The 26,817-nt window shown below is 36.2% G+C and overlaps 1 protein-coding gene across 7 annotated transcripts in view; it reads right to left on the minus strand.

The window, feature by feature from the left end:
- The window catches only part of LOC145693379 (uncharacterized), a 376,924-nt gene that overhangs the window by 209,227 nt on the left and 140,880 nt on the right, over positions 1-26,817 (minus strand). For 5 of the 7 annotated variants that reach the window (XM_081769325.1, XM_081769321.1, XM_081769322.1 and 2 more), the window contains one exon: positions 25,427-25,614. In XM_081769325.1, the coding sequence (XP_081625451.1) occupies positions 25,427-25,614 (188 nt within the window). Of the gene's footprint in view, positions 1-2,972; positions 3,006-15,725; positions 16,201-25,426; positions 25,615-26,817 lie in introns of those variants that run through there. The other 2 variants (XM_081769326.1, XM_081769327.1) reach the window with 2 other exon arrangements.

A 26,817-nucleotide genomic window follows, 5' to 3' on the forward strand; every position in this document is an offset into this window, starting at 1 on the left:
CACCTTATAATCCTCAAACTTAAGTCATGATCGAACTTAATACAGTGTAATATATTAAACTTATTATGGCATTTTTTGCCCATTATGAGGTGTCTTATTCATTGAGCATAATAAGAATGTTACGATAAATCCAAGAGGAGTTACTCATTATATTTCGTATCACATTGTACTTTCAGTAATTCGTAATTTGTGTTCAAGTCGGAGTTTTCTCATTTTCTATTAGTTTGCTTTATGTACTTGGAAGTTGGGGCGAAATTAAAACAACAAACAATGTAACAAAACGTAATATTTTGTGCTAGTCTTTCCGTCTAGTATTGTAATTTGGGACAATATGCACATACGAAAAAAAAAAAAGTAGTACTATGTAATCCGTAATTGGTGGCATTCGTCAATATGGTGAGTGTGGTATGTGAAGGTACTTTGTAGAAGAGCTGTTGCAGAAATCAAATTTTGAATAGTACGAAAAAAAAAGTTTTCTGTTTTAGTAAGATTGATGTAACCTCAAGATATTGTACAAATAATTACTAGAAAGAAAAAAAAACCGCGTAATTAAGCAGATCGAGAGATACGCATATTAAGTATCAAGTCCAATGTATAAGAAATACTGCAGTTTATACTATATTAACATTGTCTCAATTTTGCCAAATTATCCCCAGAATGTGATAGGAACGCTAAGATGGCGCTACTGAAGTCCATTTCAACCGTGCTTCATTGATCCAAACAACTACTGTATTTTGACCATGACTATTAGTTCGATCTAGATTCTTTCTGTTTACACAGCAAAAAATGGTGTTAAAAGCAGGTGAGGTGAGGTGATTTTAGTTTAGCGTCCCGTTCAGCAGCGAGGCTATATGAGACGTGGACCTACTGATTAACGTGGAATCCGAACCACATGAGCTCCCGCCGGGAATTGAAGGTGTTAAAAGCATTCAAATTGCCTACCACTATTAGCGTCTTATTTCAACACCAAAGCCTTCCTAGCTCATCATATATACTTAGTAACTGACAGTGAGAATGTATATTAGTTGTCAGTTTTTCTTGCTATGAGCAAAACTTTAAGCGGTATATTTGACATGTATACTAAGTAAAGAACAACGTGTTATATTTTATGTAATCCGTCACAAAATTAGTTTTGTGAGCGCATGAATTTTCTGGAAACCTTTATATGAGTGCCTCTCTTGTTCTTATATGCACTATATATTTATAGCCTTACAGTTGAAATAACACGGTAACAGTGGTGAACGAATTACTTGTTTCAACTATTTTGAGTTTGTAGATGATAGTCACATTATCATTACGTTTTATTATCAATATCTGATTCGTAGGTAAACTTTTATTTGCCATGTAGTTACCCTACTTCGCCCACATATTTGTTTTCTATTTTACATATACTACATCTTTGTAATTACAATTAAATATTGTAATTATATTTAAAGTGATTTACTAATATACTCAGTCGTACATATGCGCTCATTTCTTGTATATGTGCATACTGTCCCAATATTAGGGTAAATTGCGCACTTTGAGTACTTCACATGAAATTATTATTTACCTTACATTACAAGTACTTTGGAACTGTGTACAAATTACGATAAAAAAAGGAGTAACGTATAATATGAGTAATTTTCTAGTAAAATATTCTCCTCATCTTGAAGTTATGCTAATTAATGCCTTAAAGCTCACATATTGGCTCAAATTACAAACTGTTGAACTTCGAACTTTTTAAAACTTTTCAAAAAGTTGGGCCACTTCTTGAAAAACAGTTGATTAAATTAGACTCAAGATGATCTACATGAAGCATCTTACGTTATTTTGGTCAAAATGTCGGGTTTAAATATTTGATCGGGTTTGAAAGGGCAGTGTTAAAAAATGTATAACACACACAATAACGAATGATATGAAAATGTATGTATATAGAAACTGTTCCAAGTTTCAGTTTCAGACATACTGTTACAAATGTTCGATGTGGCTTCCTTCCGTCACACGACACAAATCTATGTGGTAATCTAGTTCACACCCACACGCACTCTAGCATATCCCTACTAATGCTCGTAAATGCAGCTGTAATGCAAACCTGGAGATTTGTTAGTAGTAGAGGTTCATAAATTGTATCTTTCACATGCTCCAAAGGATACAATCACAAACTCAGATAGGGAGATCTAGGAGGCCATGGAAAAAGCGCCAAGTCAACTTCAGAACATCACCCAATTAAACGGCTTGCAAGTTCTTCATTCAGGCAGCACACAAATGTGTGTCGCGTGACGAAAAAAAAGCTATATTAAACATTTGTAACTGTACGTGTATGTCTGAAACGTGGACAATTTCTATGTATTTTCATGAATCACTTGTTATTGTATGTGTTATACACTTTTCTTAATACAGCCCATTCAAACCCGATGAATCGTTTATAATTATTCCGTATGATTTTCCAACTAAGGACTGACAAATTTTCGGCTTTTAACCGTATAGGTAACAGTAACGACGCCAGACGGAGGGGAGGGAGAGGGGGTAGGAACTGACTTTCCTTCTTACAGGAGTTTATGATACATTCTTTATATACTAAACTATCATACTTTTCGTGTGTTTAATGTATACTATATGCTACCAGCGACGAAATTTACGGGAAAGAATTTCCTGGGGTTCCACATCTTTTCTGAAATTTTCTCTTTAGCAACTTTAGCAACACAGACCTTTCCAGGTTCATGAAAAACAAGACAAAGAAATCACGACAACGATGATACAGAAATAATACATTTTCCCTAATTAATACAACAATGAATAGTAAATATATATATATATATATATATATATATCAACGTATTTTATTATGAAATTACTGAATACTTAACTAAATCTGCATCTAAAAGCCTGCACACAGCAAAAAATTAAACATACTCTCTGGAACTTTAATCACATGATGAACGTTTCACCATGTATAAAAGGAAAAAGTCAAGTCACAGTGCGACACTCACCGAAAACGGAAGGACGCATGTATCGTAGCGGACATGTCTTTGACCAAGTAATGGGGACTACTTTGAAACAAATGGAGAGTATGAGAATTAAATCTGTCATATCTGTGGTTTCGTGTGGAGAAGAAACGAACTTGCGAACGAAAGGTTTAAGAACAACTCATGATATCATCATAAAAGAAATACGAAAGACCTTTTGAAACGAAGAAAAATAACATACAACTTTGCAAGCGGAGACAAAGAAACCTAACGTAGCCAGACTAAAGGCAAATTACTTACAGCGTAGTGATCGTGGTTCAGCTGTCAATGCGCTTGACCAGTAATTTAGAAGTTCTTGGATCGAATCTACGTCGGGCATTTTTTTTTTTTTTTTTTTTTTTTTACTTAAGGAATTTTGATGGTGATTGATCGGCGATGACACACGTTTTATTATACTCAGATACTTGAATACTCGGATATCTTAATACTTGAATTATAAAATCTTCAGGAATAATAATAGTAATAATAATAATTATCTCGTAGAAGATTAAAAATTAGAAACTTATTATTGCTCAGTTCATACCATCACAAGCAGAAACGTGATATTGGGCAAAAAATATTTCGGTTTTGTTTAAAGTTGGCCATGAGAAGAGAAATTTCTCATCTCGATTCTAAAACAAACAAAACAAAATCGGGATGAAACTTAATATTTTACATTCGAGACGGGACAAGGCTAACTCAAATTATCGTCAAGTTTTGGAGGTGAGAATCGAGACGAGGCGAAACGTATCGTAAATATTTCTCGTCTTATCTCGATTCTAGAAATAGTGTATGCCACTCTTTATGTAACAATTGCTCTATAGACTAAATCTTATACGTTATTTTGTTACTTTGTATTTCAGAGCACACTGAATTATAGTCTGTATATATATATATATTTGTAGCAAAGCTTCTATAATCATATCTGCATATTCTACAAGTTAGTTTATTATTAGTTTAAAACTTTTAATTTAATTCTTCTTATTCTTATTCTTATTATTATTACTGAATATTTGAGACCTCAATATTACGTTCTATTCCAATGCAAATAAGCATACTGAAGTTAAGAAAAATGAAAAGAAATTTTTTGGACCTCCATACAGATGAATTGCCTTATAAGAGATACTTTGGAAGGAAAAGGGGAAAAAAGGGTCAGCTACTGGATAATATGAAAATCGAACCTTCGGAAACTAGGTAGGATTTATCTTCATCACGATACATAGTAACATCCTTTCTTTGGGTAAAAGATATTGGATTATGTATGCATTATATTGATGTTTTAACAAAATATACAAACAAATATAGAAAAAGAATAGTTCCTATTTACCAATTTTTGTTGAACGAATATATGGAACGTGTTGAAAATTGCGAACGAAAATATTATTATTTCTAGTAAGAGGGAAAGAACTTAGTAACAATTCCACAACTTAGTAACAGTTCCACAATGACGTTTCAGATAAATTTATGACTCATACTAGGCCTGAAGGATGACCCGTTTGTATGCATGAATTGTTTCCGAAACACGCGAAATTTTCAGACAGTAGGGATCGGGGTTGTAGACTGTGACGTCATGTTGTTAGTTTTTCCCCTGTGAAGGAAGTCGTTTCAACTCTAACTTGTAAGAACGAGAGAAATTGACTATTTTTCATGTTGTTATACACCAGAAATATCAACATTCTAAATATCCTCATAGGGAGTCGAACCGCGGACCCCTAACTGACGAAACGAATGCTTAAGCCACTATCGTAAGACTGCTCTTTAAGTAAAAGTCAAGAAACACTCGTCTATGTAGCAAATTGCAAACGTTTACGATCCAATATTTTATTAACGATGAAACACTGAGTTCGGTCATGATAAAATACTATAGTCCAGAGAATTCAAGTTTAAATTTTAAAAAAGACCGAAATTATCTCCGTAACTTATCTCTATTATATTCGTTATTCTCGTTGTACAGTTATTTCGAGTAAACTTGAACGACAGGGACATGAAAATGAAATCTTTAAGTTTAACGTCCCACGGTTATGCCGGTTAGGCTAAAGGAGACGGTGATAATGAGAGATGAGTGAAATGGTGGAATGAAGAAAGTGGGAGGAAACGGGAGAACCCCGAGAAAACCCACGAGCACGGTGTAACAGGGACATGAATACAGATACATCGAGGACATTTAATAGTTCAAAGGCTCTCCCACCGGGAATCGAAACTGAGTACCCGCCTACTGAACTATCTGATGGGTGGAGTGCCTGGTTCGTTCCCAAGGCAAGTAAGCTTGAGACGGACAACATCGTGTTCGTGGGTTTTCTCGGGACACTCCCACTTTCTCATTCCACCAATTCCTCCATCATACTTCACTTGCTTGTCTTCCTCAACCTAACAGGCGTAATCGTTGGGCATCAAACGTAAAGATTTCATTTTCAAGCTGTTAACCCAAACCGATCCGAAACGGAAAATAGTTGTATTTTCTATTGCTCATTAACACATTTTCACTATATATATATATATATATATATATATATATATATATATATATATATATATATATATATATATATCGAGAGAGGGAGAGAGAGAGAGAGAGAAAATGGGGAATCCTAATTCCGTGAAACAGCAGACTCATAATACCTTAACCTAAAACGAAACAACTACAGGTCGTTTGGAACTTCTCCAAAATGTGTAGGATATTCTTAAAAGTAGCAATATAGTGTCTGTTTTCAAACAAAACTGAACCAAATTACGGTTCGTTTTCTGAAATAAACGGACCCATTCTGTTTCAAGTTTAAACCGAACCCAAACCAGTTAACCCAGAGATGGCGTGAGTCAATGAAAACTTGATCTACCACCCACCGTGACCCATTATCACCCACTCCGACCCACCATCCATCATGAACCATTGACCCACCAGAACACATCATCATCAACTCTGACACATGATCCACGGCCTCTTTACCGACTAAAGAGCTTACACCTGTAATATAACCAGGTTGTGAAATTCTAAGTAATCCGAGTTTGAATTTCTTCGCTCAAGCACCGATGTTACAATAACGATGGATCTGACCTTTACGATATAAAATGGTAAAGTGTTTGTCATGGATAAAATTACGATGAATTTCAATTAAATTATCATGGTCTAATTATTTCCTTGCTGAATTATCGATATTTTTAAGTGGAAAAACGGATAGAATTTTTAAAGTCCCAAATCAAGGTAAGTAGACCAACGTACAGAAGCTTACATTACAAATTTTATATCTATTTTTCTCACAACTTTATGGGTTGATTGCTCTGTGCTCTAAACGCTCCATATAATAAACAAGCTTCAGCAATTATTATAGTAGAAAGGGCATGGTAAGCAGGGGCGGACGCAGGGGAGCGATCGCCCCTCAGAAGAGGAAACTCTCTTACTTTATGTATAAATAAAACCTAGAGTTCGGAGCTTTTAAAAGTAGCTCTTACTAGCAGTTTACAACCAACCGCCCCAGCAGAAGTGCGTTCTGGATCCGTCCCTGATGGTAAGCATATATGGATTTGGATATATGATGCGAAGCACTGTATTGTTTGTGTCTCAACTAATATCGATCGTTTTCAATTATTTTTACAGACTAACCCATTATCAATATACCATTGTATATATAAAGTGCCGCTCCTCCACATAAAGGAGAAGTTTAAAAAATGCTAGGAGACGTTCTGTTCATTTTCAATAAAGAGTTAATATACTGAATTTCAGCTCCATAAGTTGAACGGCTTGTAAGATACTCAATTTTTTTCGCAAAAATTCGGATCCCCACTATACCTTAGGATATTATTATAATGAAAGCAATATGATTACATCCAATTTTGAAGTAAAGCCTAACTATATACCAAAATTCGTTTCATTTGACTGCAATTTGACCGTAATGATTAGGCACACATAGTTACTTCATTTTTTATATAATAATTTATATATTACAGTGATTCAAAAATATTTTTTTTCTGTAGTTAGCTCCTCTAAAAACTCATAGTTTCGAAAGCCAAGTAGTAGTATAAGTCCTATTGCTATTATTATAATTACAAATATTAATGTCCAAAAATGCCTCAAGTTCTTTCTTCACTTAGGGATACTAATCTCAGGTCCGTAAACAGAAACAAATGGAAAAACGAAAATGCAGGACTTGAAAGTAAAACGTACACAAATTCGCCAGTGTTCAGAAGCATATTTTTAAATCACGCTCGACTCTACTCATAGGAGCTAAATACGGGGTTTGCTTAGTTGCAATTATCAGTTTCTTGCCACGTAGCGTATGTAAATACAGCAGAAATGAAGGAACTGTTACTGGCGGTCTTCGTGGCCGTGTGTGCTAGCGCAATACGCTAGTAATTATAATTGCTTTTGGCGTGGGTTCAAACTCGGGCCAAGGATTTTTTTTTCCAATTTTATAAACAAATAATAACCAAAAAAGTGATTTATTTACGTTACGTGTGCAGTTTTGCTATACGATTCCACTGTATAAGAAGAAGTAGTAGTAGGAATGGATTAGAAACCACGCAGGACTCGTTTTGTTCCACCTTGACTACCATGATATAAATTTAACCTCAACTGCTTCTTCAATCTTCTTCTTCAACTCCAACAAAGTGATAATTTTCTTCTCTTACAACTATAATGCACAATACATACACCAGGTTTGGACCAGACCCGCAACCAGCCACAGAGGCTTAGAGGGGCCATGAATATGTTAGCGAGGGGAGAAGTGATTAAAAATTCTCTTACACATATCTAAATTTTGTTTTCTGTGTTGAGGTCTGGAGGTGCCACAAAAATTTTATGGAGGCATGTTCCCTAGCCCCCTCTAGTTGCGGGCCTGGTTTGGACAATCGCAAACTGCAACCAATCAGAAACGTGTTTTTAGTTTCTATGGCTAGGATCGAGTGTTAAAAGAAACGTGTTTAGAAGATGCTGTCTACAATGCAGTGAGCAGAGTGGGTCACGGTAGGTGGTGGGTCGCAGTGGGTTACATGCTGTTGACCCACGACCCACTGACACCCAGAAAACTCGACCCACTGACTCACTGATCCAATCAAACTCTCATTGGCACTTTTCAGAATATCCGTACATATTCTAGAAAAGTTCCAAACAACATGTAGTTGTTTCGTTTTAGGTTAAGGTATTATGAGTCTGCTGTTTCACTTTTGAATGGAATTAGGATTCCCCATTTTCTCTCTCTCGGTCTCTCTCTCTCTCTCTCTCTCTCTATATATATATATATATATATATATATATATATATATTGTAATGAAACTGTGACATAAGCTAAAAAAGTTAGCTCTATAGGTTTCAAAAAGAAATATATCAAAAAAATATTTTTTTAACATTGTGTTCTAGTGATTAAAAAATGTATGTGTATTTAAGTTAAAATTACAAAAGAATTTTGAATAAACAGTTACACCTATCGTGAACTAATTAGGTTCTCCGGCAGTTACGTAGCGCAAGAAGTAATTAAGAGAACAAACAAGGCTGTTATGGAGAATCTCAGGGTCTGGCTGACGAAATTTATACAATATAAAAGGGTAAGGGAGAGGTCCAAGGTCCATCTCTTAGCAACCAACCACAATCTGCATAACATGGGTGGAATATCAGCATTCATAACGTAAGTTGTAATTTTCAATTGTATAAACTCGCTGTCATTTATATAAGGTTCCAAGCTGGACGAATGGTCTCCTGCGAGAGAGCATAATCTAAATTTGTATTTTTAATCTTTAATTCATGTAAAATAAAGTCTTGCTTGTTGAAAAAGGTAATTATTAATCTGCTAATTAATATTTGCAGGCACATTATTTAAACATGGCTCCCAGACGAAAGAATACAGCTGGGGCTCTATATTAAATGACAGCAGTTTTCTTTATACCAGACTTATATTTTTTCGTTTCTTCCTTTTGGACGTTCTTTCAGTGCAGTGGTATAGTTCTTTCAGTGCATTTGCTTTTTTTTTGTTTTTTTTCTTTCTTTCTTTTTTTTTTTTTTACCAATATATTTTCGAGTGTATTCTAGTATTCTATAATACCAATAACACGTAGTCTTGCGCAAACGATGGACATAAACGGTCACGTAGTAGCCCCGCAGTCTTCGACGACTCTTCCTGCTACCTCCATTAACCTACACGCTAACAGCACTACACCCCATTCTATAACTCCAGAACCTGTAGTTAATACTCCTTCCCATACAGTTTGCCAACCTTCAACCTCTGTCACGTTAGGCTCCGCATCCGTTTCGGTTAACCCCAACTCTCTCACAATATTTGCGGGCACACCTTTAGAGAGGGCAGATTTGTTTCTAACGAATTTCGAACGCACAGCAAAAATATCTGGTTGGTCAGAAGATAGAATGAAAAATATTTTTTCGTTGTGTCTAGCAGATGTACCCTTTACTGGTATCAAACCACTGCCGGGTTAGACGCTTTGTCATGGACAGATCTTAAAAACAAATTTTTGAAACAATTTGGTCCAACAACTTGGCTATATCAGCAACAGAAACATATAGGTCTAGGGTTCAGGACCCTTCCGAATCTCTTTTGCATTACTTATACGCCAAAAAATATTTGTCTACCCAAATAGAGAACCCTCCTAGCTTTAACGAATTTTTATTAAATGCTATTACAGGAATGCTGCCACATCACATAGTTGAATTTTCTCAAAAAAACATTCGCAACTTTGCAGAATTAATTACTCTAGCCTCTACTAGGGAACAAGCCGATAGATTAGCACAAAGACGGTTGGCAAGCCTGCCTGCTGTTTCCAATATTCCTCCGCCTTCCACCAGTATTTCCCAAACGGCGAATGATTCACTTCAAAATATCATTGCTCGCCTAGATGCCCTCCAATTTCAAGTTAATACACATATGAATGCCCAGCCAGTACAGCACACTGTGGCATTTACGGAGGATGCACACGCTAGCTCATTTAACCGCTCTTCATATCCGAATAATAGCTGTTGTTCGGACCACTTTCGCAGGCCAAAACGGGCGTCCTTTCATCAATCCCCCAGTAGACATAGCGACTACCAGCAGTCAAAAATACTGCCACAGATCATCATTGCTGTTCTAATAAGCACAGGCAGTCCCCCTGTGATCAAAAGTCAGACGACGCAATTAAGAAGTCTGAGGACAAAATTTGTGCATGTCAGAGCAACCGCCAAAGTTCTAAATCGCAGCCCACGAACCAATCAAAACAGCAAAAACATTTTAAGAAAAAAACTACGGCCTTCCTTTAGAAATTCCAATAACCAACAATCAAGGGGTTTTTCCGCATCAACGAATTTTGCATCGATGTACCCTCCAGTCTACCCACATCCTTTCTCTGGGTACTACCCCTAACCCTATTTTTATCCCAATTACTCCCCCCATCTCAAGTCCCTACTCAACATTATGCTACCACTCCTTTGCCTTCCTTACCTTCCACGGACACTAGTTCAAAAAACGGGGAAAATTAGGGGGACAGATGCTCCACCCCCTGTCAATCTAGATAATCATATGGTATCACATGATACACTACCACTTCACAAAGTGCTACTACGCACACATTGCAACTGCTAGAGTTAGAAATGAACCCCAAACCGCATTTCCACAAAAAATGCACATTACAGGTACCTATAATCTTTCAGCATCAGTTAACGTCATACAAGGGAAAATCTCAGGGAAAACACACTCTCTAATATTAGATACAGGCGCAGAATTAAATTTACTCCCCAGTCATTTAGTACCCCCTCAGGTAAAGCCTTTCCCACTAACTACAGTACTAAACGGCATATCTGGGTTACCTTCACCCATGCGGTGACATTAACGGTAAATATACAGGGTTATAATTTTTCAATACCTTTTCGCATAATGCCCTTACGTTCCTGTCCCATCATTCTGGGTAATCAATTCTTGAAAGAACATCTGGCACACTTAGATTATAACAATAGAACTTTATCATTAGAACATTTCGGTAAGAAACCCCCACCCCTCCTCCCAACAGTAACGCACAGGTACATCTACTAACAAATGTTACAAGCAAGTTCTCCTGAAAACAAATATTTGTTTTCCACACTGCCAAAACGCAAACAATCCCGGCGCAAGGAGTAGGCATGCTCAAACTGCATATTCCGTTACACTCAGACATTAAGCATTTTTATATTCATTCGCCAATTCATGAAAATTTTAAGGGATGCTACACGGTACACTCAGCAATATTAACTGATAACCTTGCAATCCCTATTGTAAATTTATCTAATTATGACCAGAGGGAACGCCCATTGCATTGGGCACAATACTTCCAAAGGACATACAGGAGTCAAATGTGTTTTCAGTAATTCAGCTGTATGAACCAACCGAGAAACATGCAGAAGAGAACCGAATAGAACGCATGGCCAAAATAAAAGACTATATTGATTTCATGAAATTCAATATCAATCCGGATCTTTCTCCTACTCAAAAACAACAAATGTTGGATGTTCTGAAAAAGAGAGTAACGACATTTAAATGGTTTCCTACGGACTTCACAAAAATTAAGACTTTTAGTGTCTTCTTAGACTTCATTGATTGTCAACCATTTGTCAATCGTCAATACACAATTCCGCATAGACTGTGCCCCAAACTGAAAGAAAAGATTTTGCAATTTTTAGAACAAGGCATCATACAGCCCTCCTCGTCCCAGTACTGGAATAACATCTTAGCAATAGTTAAACCGAACTCAAAAGGAGACCTTCGTGTTGTACTTGATTTACGCACGTTATCTGGTAAATGCCACTCCATAGCTGATGCTATTCAACTAATACAGGAAGTATTGGATTCTATGGCAGAAGCCAAGTGAATCATACTCCTTGGCTTATCTCAGTCGTTTTTCCAGTGTCCCCTTGCAGAAGAAAACCGCCCTAGTACTGCTTTTTCAGTTCGTGACTTAAATTTACCACATTCACAGTACGAACTATGCGTACAGCCACAAGGCCACAAAAACTCTACTATCAATTTACAACGTATTTTACGTACTATTTACCGTGACATTCCTGCCAAAAACTTTTTTTTGTATGTAGATGACTTTTACATTTATTCCTCTTCATACTCACATTTGCTAGAAATTTTTGACCAAGTCTTGGAGCTAGCAGAAAAACACTTATTGCTATTTAATATAGATAAATCAGAATTCGGAGTAACCTCGGTAAAATGTCTTGGACGCATTGTTCCTCACGGTTCTTTGAAGCCTGATCCGGCCAAACTAGACGCTATCACTAAACTACCCAAGCCCACAACAATCAAAAAATTACGCGGATGGCTTGCTAGTGTTAATTTTTACAGGAACCACATCCCTTTCATCTAGCAAAAACTTGAGCCCCTAAACAAGGCCCTCCGGGGGAACCCAAAAAAGTTACAATGGACTCCTGATATGGAAAGTGTATTTGAAAGCATGAGGCAACTTTTAGTTAACCCACCTATACTACAGCTTTACAGCGTTGAAAACACAGAACACATGGTAATGTGCGATTCGTCAACAGATGGCGTTGGCGCATGTTTGTTTCAGAGAAAGATAGGAGAAAAAGACTATCACGCGGTATGTTATATATCGGCAAGACACCCACAACGCATAAGACCACTTCCTATTTATAATTTGGATTTATTTGCCATTTTCTTTGCACTAACGAAATTTAAGAAATATTTATTAGGCCACCATTTCACTTTAGTAACAGACAATAAATAGTTATTTGCTTTAAAATCCACCACACAATTGACGCCAAAAATTTTACGGTGGTTGGAACAGATTAACCAATATGATTTTACATTGCTTCACGTGCGCTCTGCCCACAATCCGGTAAGTGACTTATTAAGTAGGAATCCATTACCTTTCGATGAAACAGATTTACAGCTATTAGACGCGGACGTGCATCCTTATCATCTGTTAGCCTTAGACACAAAAACAGACATATCTCAACTTCAACGTAACGACCCATATTTTTCAAAAATTATCACCGCACTCATTACTGCAGACCGTACGAACAAACATTACGAGACTTGGAATAAACAATACTTTTTTCAGAACAACCTATTGTATCGCAAAATGTATTCCCCGACCCAGCCGCGCACTTTACTTTGTGTACCCAAAATTTTGCTACTATTTTTTATGAATTTCACAACAACTCGTTGATTCATCCTGGGTATCTGAAGCTATATTATCTCATTCGCAACAAATATTACACACCTAACTTAAAAGCTGGCTTCACAATAAATTACAGTCCTGTTTAGACTGTGGATACTTCAAACACAAGTACCAGAAACTTGTTGATCACGTGCAAAGATTGCCCCCCACTAATCTCTTCTCCACGTGGCAAATAGACATTTGTGGTAAATTACTGCCATCAGAAGGAGATGAATTTACCCATTTCTATGTGGCTACTGACCTACATTGATCATATACAGTAACCAAACCAATAAAGACACCTACCTCAGATGCTTTTATAGAATTCATAACGCATGAGTTAATAATTCCCTTTCGTGTCATGGAGATTATTTATACAGATCAACAATCTACCCCACCAGTACAAAAACCAAAGCTTTTCTATATTCTATGGGTATCAAAATTAAGTACGCACTACCAGGCGCCCATAAAACAATTGATCAAGTCGAGTCTCGCATCGCGAACTTACAAACAGTTTTCAAATTCTTAACAAGAGACAATCAGCGACAGTGGCCAAACTTCTTAACCCTCGTGTAGTCGCGCCGTGGTCAAAAGCACCGCAGCGAAATTATTTTTTATCGTGTGCCCACTCTGTTTGTCCGACAGACTCCATCGTCTACCTAATCTTACCCCTAACCTTCAGGAACATTCCTGCTCAATCACTCCCTTATCCTTTGTTTAGTTTAACTACTAGTGATTGTTTAGTGACTCTGCGGTGCTTTCCACCGCGCGCGACTAACCGTGTAATGTTTTTTTCTCTGTGTTCCGCTCTGCACGTGACCTTTGCTTTGGAGATGTTTTAAGCTTTATAAACATAAATATTATTTTAATGTATGGAAGAGAGGTCGACAAAGTTAACAAACTGATACCAAGTATGGAAAAAGAGGAAATTAGAAATGAGCAGCTTAAAAGAACGGCGGGAAATGTTAGGAATGGACTATTCGGATAAATCAGCCATGATGATCTCGTGGAAGTTTTGTCTGAGAAAGATCATAACAAAAAAAGATAATGTATAAGTGAGTGAACACCAAAGTAGAAGTGAGGAGTCTGCGAGCCAGTCTGAAGATCTCAAACCCAGAAATGACCAGCGATTCCCCGAATGTTGTCAGCGCAGCAGAGGCCGAAATAAGCGACGACGAAGTGTAAAACAGTGTAAATTTGAATATAACCTAGAATAATTCAATGTAGTGTTGTATAGGTGAAGTTTTAAAATAATATGACCGTAAAATAATTCAATGCAAATTTGATTTGATTTCAATTTAGCGCCCCTTTCAGCATGAAGGCTATGTAAGACGTAGACCTACTGCTTAACGTGGGATCCGAACCACATGAGATCCCACCGGGAATCGAACCCGGAAGTTCTACGCCAAAGGAGTGTATGCTAACCGCTTAGCTACGAGTGAGCTATAATTTAATGTAAAATACGCTTTGAAGCTTTGTTTTATTGTTATGTGTATATAGTATTTATTTTACTAATTTACTATTGCATTTCTAATTTTAGACGAACCAAAGAGTTGACAAAAACAAAAGATCGTCATCAGAATTAGAATTTTCAATAAAACCAGTGCGTAGTTATCTATCTAAAGAAATATGTAACGAAAAAAAAAACATTTTATTCCAAATAAGAAATAAAAAAGAAAACAGTACATGTCTAATAGTGGGTTCCACTAATAGTTACTACTGTAAAACTTATTATAATCCCTCTTATTTGCATTATTTTAATCCCTCTTAATCAGAAAATATACAAAATTACGTTTCTAATACAAGAAAAAATATTTAAAACAATATTTGCAACGCATTATGTTCTTGCGGTCCTTTTGACCGCGCGCGACTACTCGCGTTACTTTTTCAGCGCGACTTCTCGAGGGTTAAAAAGGGCCACAGCGACCATCAACCAAAGCCCCCTAACTGCCTATGGAGTATCACCTTTTTACATCTTATTCGGACGTGAACCGCGCTTTCCTTTGCAAAATATTCTCCCTACCATTGACCCACCCCCGGATGTTGCGGACAGATTAGCCATGCTAAATGAGTTTCGTGATCTATTGGAATATAGGAAGGAACAAGCCTTTCAACGTTTGAAAGAAAAAAATGAGACAAATCAGGCTTCCACGGAGTTTCTTCCTGGCTCTCAAGTCTTGGTTAAGAAAATTAGCAACGCGTAAGGACGAATGTGGTCCCCTTCGGTCACTTTACAACGGGCCATATAGATTATTAAACAAGCTTGACTCCAACACTTATCAACTTGACACGGATGGTAAGATTGTCAGTATGGCGAAAAATAGATTAAAATTATTCATTCCGGATACAGAGAGCAATCCTAAATTCGTTACTAAATATAAACAATTCCTAAACACATATCCGTGATTAAATAAACTACCAAGATGGAAATTGAGTAATATTGACACTTTATTTCAGTTACCGCCTTCGTCTCACACTTAAATAATATAAACATCAATATACAACAAATTAATTATTTATGTGTTTATACTAGTTCCTACACTGCGCATATAACGACGGGTAAATATCACAAATTATTAAACCACGCACATTAGTTCTGGTACTTACCAACCTTTATTTCACCAGTCCGGTACGTTGAATAGTCATTTTTCAGCAAACGATTTTCTTTCATTTCGCCTACCCTCAAACAAATTAATTTCATTAACTTAAACACTTCATATTTTATCACTCCACACCTTTTTTCACTATCCCACATATCCAAGGCACATAACCTAACATCACATCAATCACTCGCATAGCACCAACAAAGTCAACCCTTCCCCATCCCAACTCATACTAATTGTACAAATCTGTTAATAGCATAAACAAATTCCTTCGGCTCTAAAACAGTCAATCACAGCGCGAGAAAAGTTTCACTTTTGAAATCAGCATCCCCAAGGTCGATTAGCAACGGCAAACGTGTTCAATTACTCACACACACACATTCCTTTAATGAGGAGAAAGTTTGCATTTTTCCACAAAAATACCCAAACAGGAAATAAAGGATTTAATTTTGGTTCAATATACTGTTAGCTTTCTATGTCTGCTCTTTTCACAAGCACGAGTACCAATAAATTTTTATACAATTCTTTTAGTTAATAATGCCTTATTTTGTAAATCAATACTCAATACCTATAAGTACTTCAATGACGTCATTACAATTTCTCATAACGATTACCAACTCGGTATTTTTGTTATCCTCTACAGACATTTTAAATCCTTCCAACTCTCGGTACCCAGTTCGAATCCAGAAGCCATTCCCTCGACACAATTACATTATTTTTTTTCTTTTATATCTTTTCAGAATGCGATTTGCCTTCTTACTTCTGTTCCCTACCCCCATACTAGCCCTTTCATTCTTTGATATCACACTCCTGACAGTGACACCTCGAACACTGTTATTGCTTATCACTCTAGGAATATTCTGTTGCAAACGTTACTTAGCGTACAAAAGCTACCTACACATACCCCCATTGCATTACGACCCCTCCCACCTACAATCCAAAATTCCACAGTATCCCACTATCCACAAACAGAGTCTAGCATTCCAATCGCACATCCTTCATATACCCCCAGTCGCAATTACAAAAACAAAAAAAGTCTAAATTTGCTCGTAAGCTTATCTCCAACAAAATTACAACGCGCATCATGAGTATTCCCTTTTTACCATTTTCCTTCTAATTAATATTTTCAGAGGAGGACCCGTCTTAGACTGCCTTTTTTCCTATTGAAACAAAAAAAAAGGCAAGAGACAGAGTACATATTTCATCTTGTGCACTGAAATACACACTATAACACTACTGAACCTCAAAAATGATAATTATTTAAAATATATACAATCTGGTATAAAGAATAATATGAAAAGTACAAAAATCCCTTTTCACCACTACCATATCCCGACATCCCTTTGCCACCCTTCAACAACCAAGGCACAGCAAGGAACCAGGAACCTCCACCGCCGAAGTTCCAGTCACCCAACTGAAGCCACCAGCAGTACACCATGAAGCCATGCCTGTGTTCATCAGTCCAATTGGAGCCACCAGGAAATCTCCCTTGCCTGGGTTCGTCAGCCCAATTGAAGCCAGCAGCCGGAAACCATGCCTGTGTTCGTCAGCCCAATTGAAGCCACCAGCTGAGAAACCATGCCTGTGTTCATCAGTCCAATTGGAGCCACCAGGAAATCTCCCTTGCCTGGGTTCGTCAGCCCAATTGAAGCCAGCAGCCGGAAACCATGCCTGTGTTCGTCAGCCCAATTGAAGCCACCAGCTGAGAAACCATGCCTGTGTCCACCAGCCCAGTTGGAGCCCCAAGGAAATCTCCCTTGCCTGGGTTCGTCAGCACTACTGGAGCCACAAACAGCAAACCATGCCCATGTTCAACCTTGGAGGAACCACAGTGGTCTACGCTGCCTGCGCTCCCAGTCCGTTTGAAGCCACGGGAACTCTCCCATGCCTGAGTTCCAGTCTCGATCAAGTTTGCGACAAACCCCCCCACAGTTTGGACTTTACGTCGCAACATTACTTCCCCACAGACTTAATGTGTTGAGATCCATGAACATTAGCAGATGTGAACTGTTTTTTTTATGTATATGTGTGTGCATACCAATAGACTACTAGTTCTCAAGTGTCAATGTCTATAAATATAGTGTGGACAGAACTATGAGTGATGACATGAGAAAAAAAGGAGTGACACACACTACGGTGATGTTCAGGAACAGTTCCTCATCAGTGGAGAACTATAATGAAACTGTGACATAAGTGAAAAAAAAGAAGTTAGCTCTACAGGTTTCAAAAAGAAATATATCAAAAAATATTTCAAAAAGAAATATATCAAAAAAATATTTTTTTAACATTGTGTTCTAGTGATTAAAAAAAAGTATGTGTATTTAAGTTAAAATTACAAAAGAATTTTGAATAAACAGTTACACTTATCGTGGACTAATGAGGTTCTCCGGCAGTCACGTAGCGCAAGAAGTAATTAAGAGAACAAACAAGGCTGTTATGGAGAACCTCAGGGTCTGGCTGACAAAATTTATACAATATAAAAAGGTAAGGGAGAGGTTCAAGGTCCATCTCTTAGCAACCAACCACAATCTGCATAACATGGGTGGAATATCAGCATTCATAACGTAAGTTGTAATTTTCAATTGTATAAACTCGCTGTCATTTATATAAGGTTCCCAGCTGGACGAATGGTCTCCTGCGAGAGAGCATAATCTAAATTTGTATTTCTAATCTTTAATTCATGTAAAATAAAGTCTTGCTTGTTGGAAAAGGTAATTATTAATCTGTTGATTGATATCTGACAGGCAAGTGATCCCTAACTACCTCAATATTTAAACAATATATATATTTGTGAAAACATGTTAATGAGCAATAGAAAATACAACTTTTTTCGATTCGTATTGGTTTGGGTTAGCAGCTTGAAAATGAAATCTTTACGTTTAAAGTCCAAAGATTATGCCCGTTAGGTTAAGAAAGACTATGATTGAAGCAAGTCAATTATAATGGACGAATTGGTGGAATGAGCAAGTGCGAGTGTCCCGAGAAAACACACGAGCACGATGTTGTCCGTCTCAAGCTTACTTGCCTTGGGAACGAACCAGGCATTCCACCCATCAAATAGTTCAGTAGGCGGTTACTCAGTTTCGATTCCCGGTGGGAGAGCCTTTGAAATATTAAATGTCCTCGATGTATCTGAGATCGTGTCCCTATCGTTCAAGTTACTCGAAATAATTGTACAACGAGAATAACCGAATATAATAGAGATAAGTTACAGAAATACTTTCGGTCTTTTTTAAAATTTAAATTTGAATTCTCCGAATTATAATATTTTAACATGACCAAAATCAGTGTTTCATCGTTAATAAAATATTGGCATCGTAAACGTTTGCAATTTGCTAAATACACGAGTGTTTCTTGACTCTTACTTAAAAGAGCAGTCTTAGGGTTGTGGCTTAAGCATTCGTTTCGTCAGTTAGGGGTCCGCGGTTCGACTCCCTATGAGGATATTTAGAATGTTGATATTTCTGGTGTATAACAACATGAAAAATAGTCAATTTCTCTCGTTCTTACAAGTTAGAGTTGAAACGACTTCCTTCACAGGGGAAAAATTAACAACATGACGTCACAGTCTACAATCTCGATCCCTACTGTCTGAAAACTTCGCGTGTTTCGGAAACAATTCATGCATACAAACGGGTCATCCTTCAGGCCTAGTATGAGTCATAAATTTGTCTGAAACGTCATTGTGGAATTGTTACTAAGTTCTTTCCCTCTTACTAGAAATAATAATATTTTCGTTCGCCATTTTCAACACGTTCCATATATTCGTTCAACAAAAATTGGTAAATAGGAACTATTCTTTTTCTATATTTATTTGTATATTTTGTTAAAAAATGAATATAACGCATACATAATCCAATATCTTTTACCCAAAGAAAGGGTGTTACTATGTATGGTGATGAAGACAAATCCTACTTAGTTTCTATTTAGGCATCCGAAGTTTCGATTTTCATATTATCCAGTAGCTGACACCTTCTTTTCCCCCCTCTTTTCCTTCCAAAGTATCTCTTATAAGGCAATTTTTCCTTATAGAGGGTCCAAAAATTTTTTTTTTTATTTTTCTTAACTTCAGTATGCTTATTTGCATTGGAATAGAACGTAATATTTAGGTCTCAAATATTCTGTAATAATAATAATAATAATAATAATAATAATAATAATAATAATAATAATAATAATACGAGTATCGAAGATAAATTCCATATGAGGACACATTGTATTAAAATCTGTAAAATCGCCCCTAGTCTTAGGGAAAAGTTACAAAATTGTCGGGATTGGAGAGAAGTGTCAAAACCATCAAAACATACCCTCTGCATACGTCCCTACAACTAGCCAAATGTTAAAATGGAAAGTTTCCAGGCAAATTTCATATAGAAAGTAAGAATACTGAACTCACAAGAGACGTAAGAAAATTTGCTTTTAAGTAATGGTTATGCCGGCTAAGCTACAGAAGACGTCGATGATGAGAATGAAAGAAATAATTGGAATGAAGAAAGTGGGAGGAAGCGGAACCCGGAGAAAACCTAGACACACGGAGTTTGTTCAGCATGATGCCCACTACGCGGGAGCTAGGTGGAACAGGGTGAACCATTTAATTAACAACCTTCAGTAATAATAATAATAATAATAATAATAATAATAATAATAATAATAATAATAATAATAATGGTATTAAAAATTTAAAGTTGCCATAAAGTTTGGCAAAACATGCTTAAACGTAAGGATTTCGGGAAAGGGGTTTGTACCTTCAAGAGACATCTCTAGATCTATCCAAATTTAAACGAAAGCTTTCCACTAAAGTTTCATGTAGAAAGTATTCTACTGTACGGTTTAAGGAAAATAACTGTAATAAAATAATTGAATATCATTGAGCAGTAAGGCATAATATACTAACTTGTAGAATATGAAGATGTAATTATAAAAGCTTTGCTACTAAAATATATACACAGACCATAATTCAGTGAGCTCTGAAATACAAAATAACAAAATAACGTATAAGATTCAGTCTACAGAACAATTGTTACTTAAAGAGTGGCATATACTATTTCGAGAATCGAGATAAGACGAGAAATGTTTACGATACTTTTCGTCTCGTCTCGATTCTCATCTCCAACGCTTGACGATAATTTGATTTAGTCTTGTACCGTCTCGAATGTAAAATGTTAAGTCTCATTCCGATTTTGTTTGGTTTGTTTTAGAATCGAGATGAGCAATTCCTCTTCTCATTGGCAACATTAAGCAAAATTCTCAATTTCTATTCTATAAATGAAAAAAGGAAACAGGACAAGCATGAAATTGATCAGCTGCATGCACGAAGTCCTTTTTTAGCTACATGTTTCTTCTAAAACAAAAGCAGACCCAAAAATTTTAAGAAGAGGTAAGTGGAGGAAGTTGCATACTGTTTTATAAGTTACTGTATCGTAACTTACTTTTAAAGCGTGTATAAAACCTCTGTATTATTAAGTTTAACGTCGCTTGCTCTTATTTTTTCATTCACTTTGGTGCCGATAAAGGAGGGGTGCACTATACAGAAAAAATCTCTAATAATTCTATAATTTTTTGCATAAGTTAGATCATTGGCCTCTGAACGTTTATGGACCCTTTTCCGTACCAGGGCTTGCGTCAACGTATCGGTGAAGAGTAGTAGAGAAGGAATGAGAAGCTTCTGTGATGGAGATCGCCGATCACTCAAGAGGATCAGATTAGACTTGGTGCCATTTCAGCAGCAACGTTATATGAGACGCGAACCTACAGCTCAATATGGAATCCGAACCACAAGAGCTCCCGCTGGGAATCAAACACGGGAATTGTTTAAAAGGACTGCCACCAAGGACCGTAGAAAGAATGATACAAAACTGACTGCTGGACTCATTCAGTACCTCAAATAGCCAATTGAGACAATCACAGTCTGATGCAATTGTATAACCTGAATATGTGCAGTTGCGTTGCAATTTCCAAACTGCTTATCATTGCTAATAAACGCTTTAGCGCGATGAAAATGATTCTGAATCGTGCAACGTCACTATTAAATAGAACACGAATTTTAAATAGATTTGAATGCAGCTGTCGAAAACATTATATTTCGATGGAAAGCGAGAGTGTACTTCTTCACGCAATTATTTCAAAGTATCAGTAAAAGAACATCATTTATTTATTTATTCATTTATCATGCAGAAATGTGTTGTTTCGCTTAACCGACAAGGAATCAAATTTTTAGGATGAGATCAGAAATGATCAATTACACTAAACCTCCTTTAGAACAGTACATTTTACAACCAAATTATCATTTATCAAAAGAATATACACAAATGGTATGATTTGTAGATAAGTTTCTGTACAACATAAATTACGCATCTTAGCTTTGACAAAACTGTGTAGGATGCGAGCAAACCAATTTACTTGTGTAACACAGCACTGAAACGATAAATTGCATACACAAAAATCTCTTACAATTTTTCAGTCCTCTGGAAGTGGAAAGGCGGTAATAACAACACAGTAAAATACATAATACGAGTAGTAGTCCAATATAATTTTCCTATGCCGGTATTGCCTACGTATTACATTGTTACGAATGAAATGTCCACTTTGACACCTGGTGGGAAATTCAACACAGCAATACAACACAAAGATGGAACAAGATCACTAACTCACTACACGCAGGAAATATTCAGGAGTACTTAAACAGTCAGAAGAGAGTATATTGTTGAACAGGGTTGCATGAAAGTGTACCATGGAGAATACACAATTGCGATTAATTTTGTTTCATGAATTTAAATTGGGAGATTCTGCATAGCAAGTCGAAAAGAACTGCAAACCACCAAGAATAGCCGTTGGTTTGTCAAATTACTTTCCGGTGACACAGCTCATTAGAATGAGCCCCGTGGGCACAAACCAACATGTTCCGATGAGCTCCTTCGGAATATCTTGGATGCGAACCCTCGGAAAAAAGTGTTCGTGCCATTACTCTGATGTTTCATCTTCATCACAAATATATAGACCAGTGTTCCAATGTAATGAGTTTTATATCAATATGAGAAAAAGAAACATTAAAACCAGAGCGAATATATATATATATATATATATATATATATATATATATATATATATATATATATATATATATATATATATTGAGGACGGGAGAAAATAATAATAGAAGATGAAGATATACCAAGTATTTGTAACATTTAAGAACAAATCATACTCCTGCACAAATCAGGATTCTACTTTCTTTGAAATAATAATAATAATAATAATAATAATAATAATAATAATAATAATAATAATAATAATAATAATAATACGAGAAGGTTCATTATTCAATGAATATTATTTAAAATAAAATATTCATTATTCTAACCAAGGAGATTTAAGTGAAATGTGAACGTGGATATAATAGCAGTCTAACCAACAATAATTTAAAAATTAGAGAAATATAGGTTCAAATTTTTTCATTGTTTTCTGAAAATTGTTTTACAGAGCTTCTATTTGGCAGCTGCATTGTATATTTTACTAGCAGCTGAGATTTATTTCTCAATTTTGTTTTAATTTATTTTGTGCAGTGGGTTGGTTACACCACTATTGCACTTTAGAGCACAAATATGGATACCATTATTAAATAATTACAATTTACATAGAAATCAGCACCACAAGAAGCAATGTAATTTTAGAATTTTCATTATCATTTTCCTTCTTAATACCTTTACAACAACGTCATCCTACCTTGGTGATAAAGGCTACTGCTTTTCAGTCGAGGTATTCAAGAAATTGTATTTACTCACGCAAGAGGGATATAGTGAGGAAAAATGTTTTATAGTTTCTGTACCCTCGTACAACGAAGATATTAGTTAAATTTATTATGTCTGTTACAAGTTTAACACCCCTTTTCAGAGTTAAGACTAATAGAGAACTTTAATAATTTAAGTCACATCTGCCCTCGTAGAATATTTAACAAAGTAATGACTATAGTGCGGTAAAGAGAATGAAAAAATAAAAGAAGTTAACTTCACTGAATAAATAAACATAAACTTAAAAGAACTCAATATACGGCACGATTAGAACTGGTTATTATTAGAATAATTACTGTGTTTCAGATTCAAGAAAAATATACCAATATAACTATATTTTGTTAATGGTGTGAATTAGTCCTCTTTGATTAAAAACATATCAGACCGACCACTGCCAAGGGATTATAAAAAGCAAATTGTCCGCCTGGAAAATGCAAACAATGAGGAGGTAGTGTTATTTTCAATCAGGGAATAGTACAAAATTTTTCTTCTTACTAACTTTCCACACTATGAAAGGTTTCCACACAAATATCTTTAAAATTTATGAATTCAGAACATCCAGTGGCAAAGAAAGATCAAGCATTTGAAATGTAGAAATTAAAGGAGAACAGGTAAGACTGAATCAAACTTATTTTACTTACCATCAAAAACCAATGAACAGGAAAAAATCAGTCTGTTCATTAACCATTAAAAGATTGGAAGCTGAAGGCATCAGAAGAAACAGTGTCATTTTCAATACAAAGCTACAAATCTGCAGAAGGTCTATAATTTTATGATTACAATTATCTACATTTTAACTTACAATATCTAAAAAATATATATATATATATCAAAATGCAATTAACAAGATTAATTAAATATATTCTTATGAACTTGATTTAGCCTTTATCATAGTCTGGAATAAATTGATATATTTATCTTATACTTCAGCTAAGTCAACCTGTAGAAATAAAAGCATATTTTTCAAATGGAATATATTTTTAAAAATCGGAAATGCATTTCATCAGTGACATGATATTAGCAAATGGCATTTAAAAGTAATCGACTTCACCACATTTTAAATTTTTTTAAACTATTATTTAAATGCTTAGAATAACAAAAAACAAATAATATAATTATTCTAGAATTTATGAGTAACAAATATTTATCTCAACCGTTGAGTACTGATTAATAATAATAATAATAATAATAATAATGATAATAAATCCGTCGATTTCGTTAAACAAAACGTATATCCTACATGTTCATAAAATACATGTGTGTCTAATAGCAGTACTCGAACGATTCAGAATGAGTAAAATAATAATTTGTGATTAAACACGTAAAAATCATCGGCGATGCTTTCATATATTCAGAAGGCGTACACGAGGATATTAAATTGATTGATTAGTTTAATGTTTCTTTTCAGTAGCAACAGCAGTCCCAATTTTATATTCGATCCGAACCACAAGTACTATAATCAAAAATAAAACTCACTCACACAGAAGTCGGGAACGCAGTCACGTTTAGCCACGAATTTACTACGTATTAAGCGAAATGAAGCATAGCATTATAGCATTAGAGAGAACTATTACAGTTAAAAGTTAAGAAAATTTAACTTATATTTTAATTTGTTTAGCACTCTCTATTTCATCAACAATATATCTTGTCTTAATGATAAATGTTTCTGTTCTGTTCAATGCGAAAGCTATTCTTACATACAATCCAAACAGAATCATGACCCCATAGAGAAATCTATTATCCTTGTAATGTCTTTAACGAATCATTTAAATTAAAAGATATAATTTACGGTATCCAATAAATTGTTTCAGTCTCATGCACTCACGAATTTAAAAAAACAAATTCCTTTTTACAATATTAGCTTTACGTAAACCGACATTTCCTAACTGAATACAAACACATCATATGCAATACGCACCTGTGAAAGAACATTCTATATCACCATACATAATTCTCGCTGCATCTAATATTCTTGCAGTTCCTCCTACAATCTCCACCCAGTCGGACTTGTTTCCACAGTCTATTGGAGGAACTTCTTTAATAAATTTCATTATATCATTATTGTTTATGTCTAACTCTGGATGCTTACAAGCTTGTCCATTAAATCTACAGACGAAACAAAAATTAGCATTATAAAAAAATCAAACATTCAAACCTCAATCTTATATGTCAGACCAATCTAACAAGTAATTAAACTATATATATATATGTAGTGTATGTCAGGTTATTAATGAATACAAGCTACGTCAAAAGCTAACAGACAATTAAATAAAAATGAATACTTCATTGGATAACAGTATATATATCACTGAATAGACGCCAGATACGTTCCAAAATCTTGAGAAACATCTTCAGAGCATAAGAACTACAGATGGTGATCAGAAAAATGGAAACACCTGTAGTTGGCAACACGTCAGATGTATGGGTTGGCAGTGGTGTCGTGGCGCCCGCAGCGCCGGACCGCTGGTGGTGGTGTGTTAGGTCGGTCTCCATACTACGTCAGGCGCAGTGGAACAGCAGTGTCCAGTAGCTGCAGCAGACGGAGGTAGTGTAAAATGGGAGACCTCTCAGATTTTCAAAGAGGACAAATTGTTGGTGCGCAGTTATGTGGAGTGAGTGTGACGGCAGTGGCTACTGTGTTAGGTGTGTCGCGTGGGACAGTGTCGAAGGTGATGACGGCCTACACAACACACGGGAAAACCACATCGGGGAAGCGGAACGGTGGGCGGAAGAAAATCATGAGTGACAGGTCACGCCGGGTATTAAAGCGCATTGTCACGCAGAACCGTCGTGCCACTGCGGAGCAAGTGACGGAGGAACTCAATCAGCACCTCCCCCACCCTGTTTCGACAATCACAGTCCGCCGCGAATTACATGACATGAACTTACGGGGTCGTGTTGCACGGGCCAAACCGCTCATCAGGGACCATAACCCTTTCGCACGCCGCAAATGGTGCCGCGACCATGCAACTTGGACCGTTGAGGACTGGAAACGTGTGATATGGTCGGATGAGTCATCCTTCACCCTATTCCCAACCACGGGCCGTGTTTATGTGTGGAGAACGCCCAAAGAAGCTTATGATCTGCAGTGTCTCCGCCCAACTGTGAAACATGGCGGCGGTTCAGTGATGCTGTGGGCCGCAATATCATGGTTTTCATTGGGTCCTGTGGTCACACTTAGCGGATGAATCACTGCTAACGATTATGTTGCAATTTTAGGAGACCATTTGCATTGTATGGTCCGGATGATGTTCCCGGACAATGACGCCATCTTCCAAGATGATAATGCACCCATTCACATAGCTGGCG

This window comes from Thermobia domestica, chromosome 8 (genome assembly GCF_964235325.1).
Source record: "Thermobia domestica chromosome 8, izTheDome1.hap1.1, whole genome shotgun sequence".
Lineage (NCBI taxonomy): Eukaryota > Metazoa > Arthropoda > Insecta > Zygentoma > Lepismatidae > Thermobia > Thermobia domestica.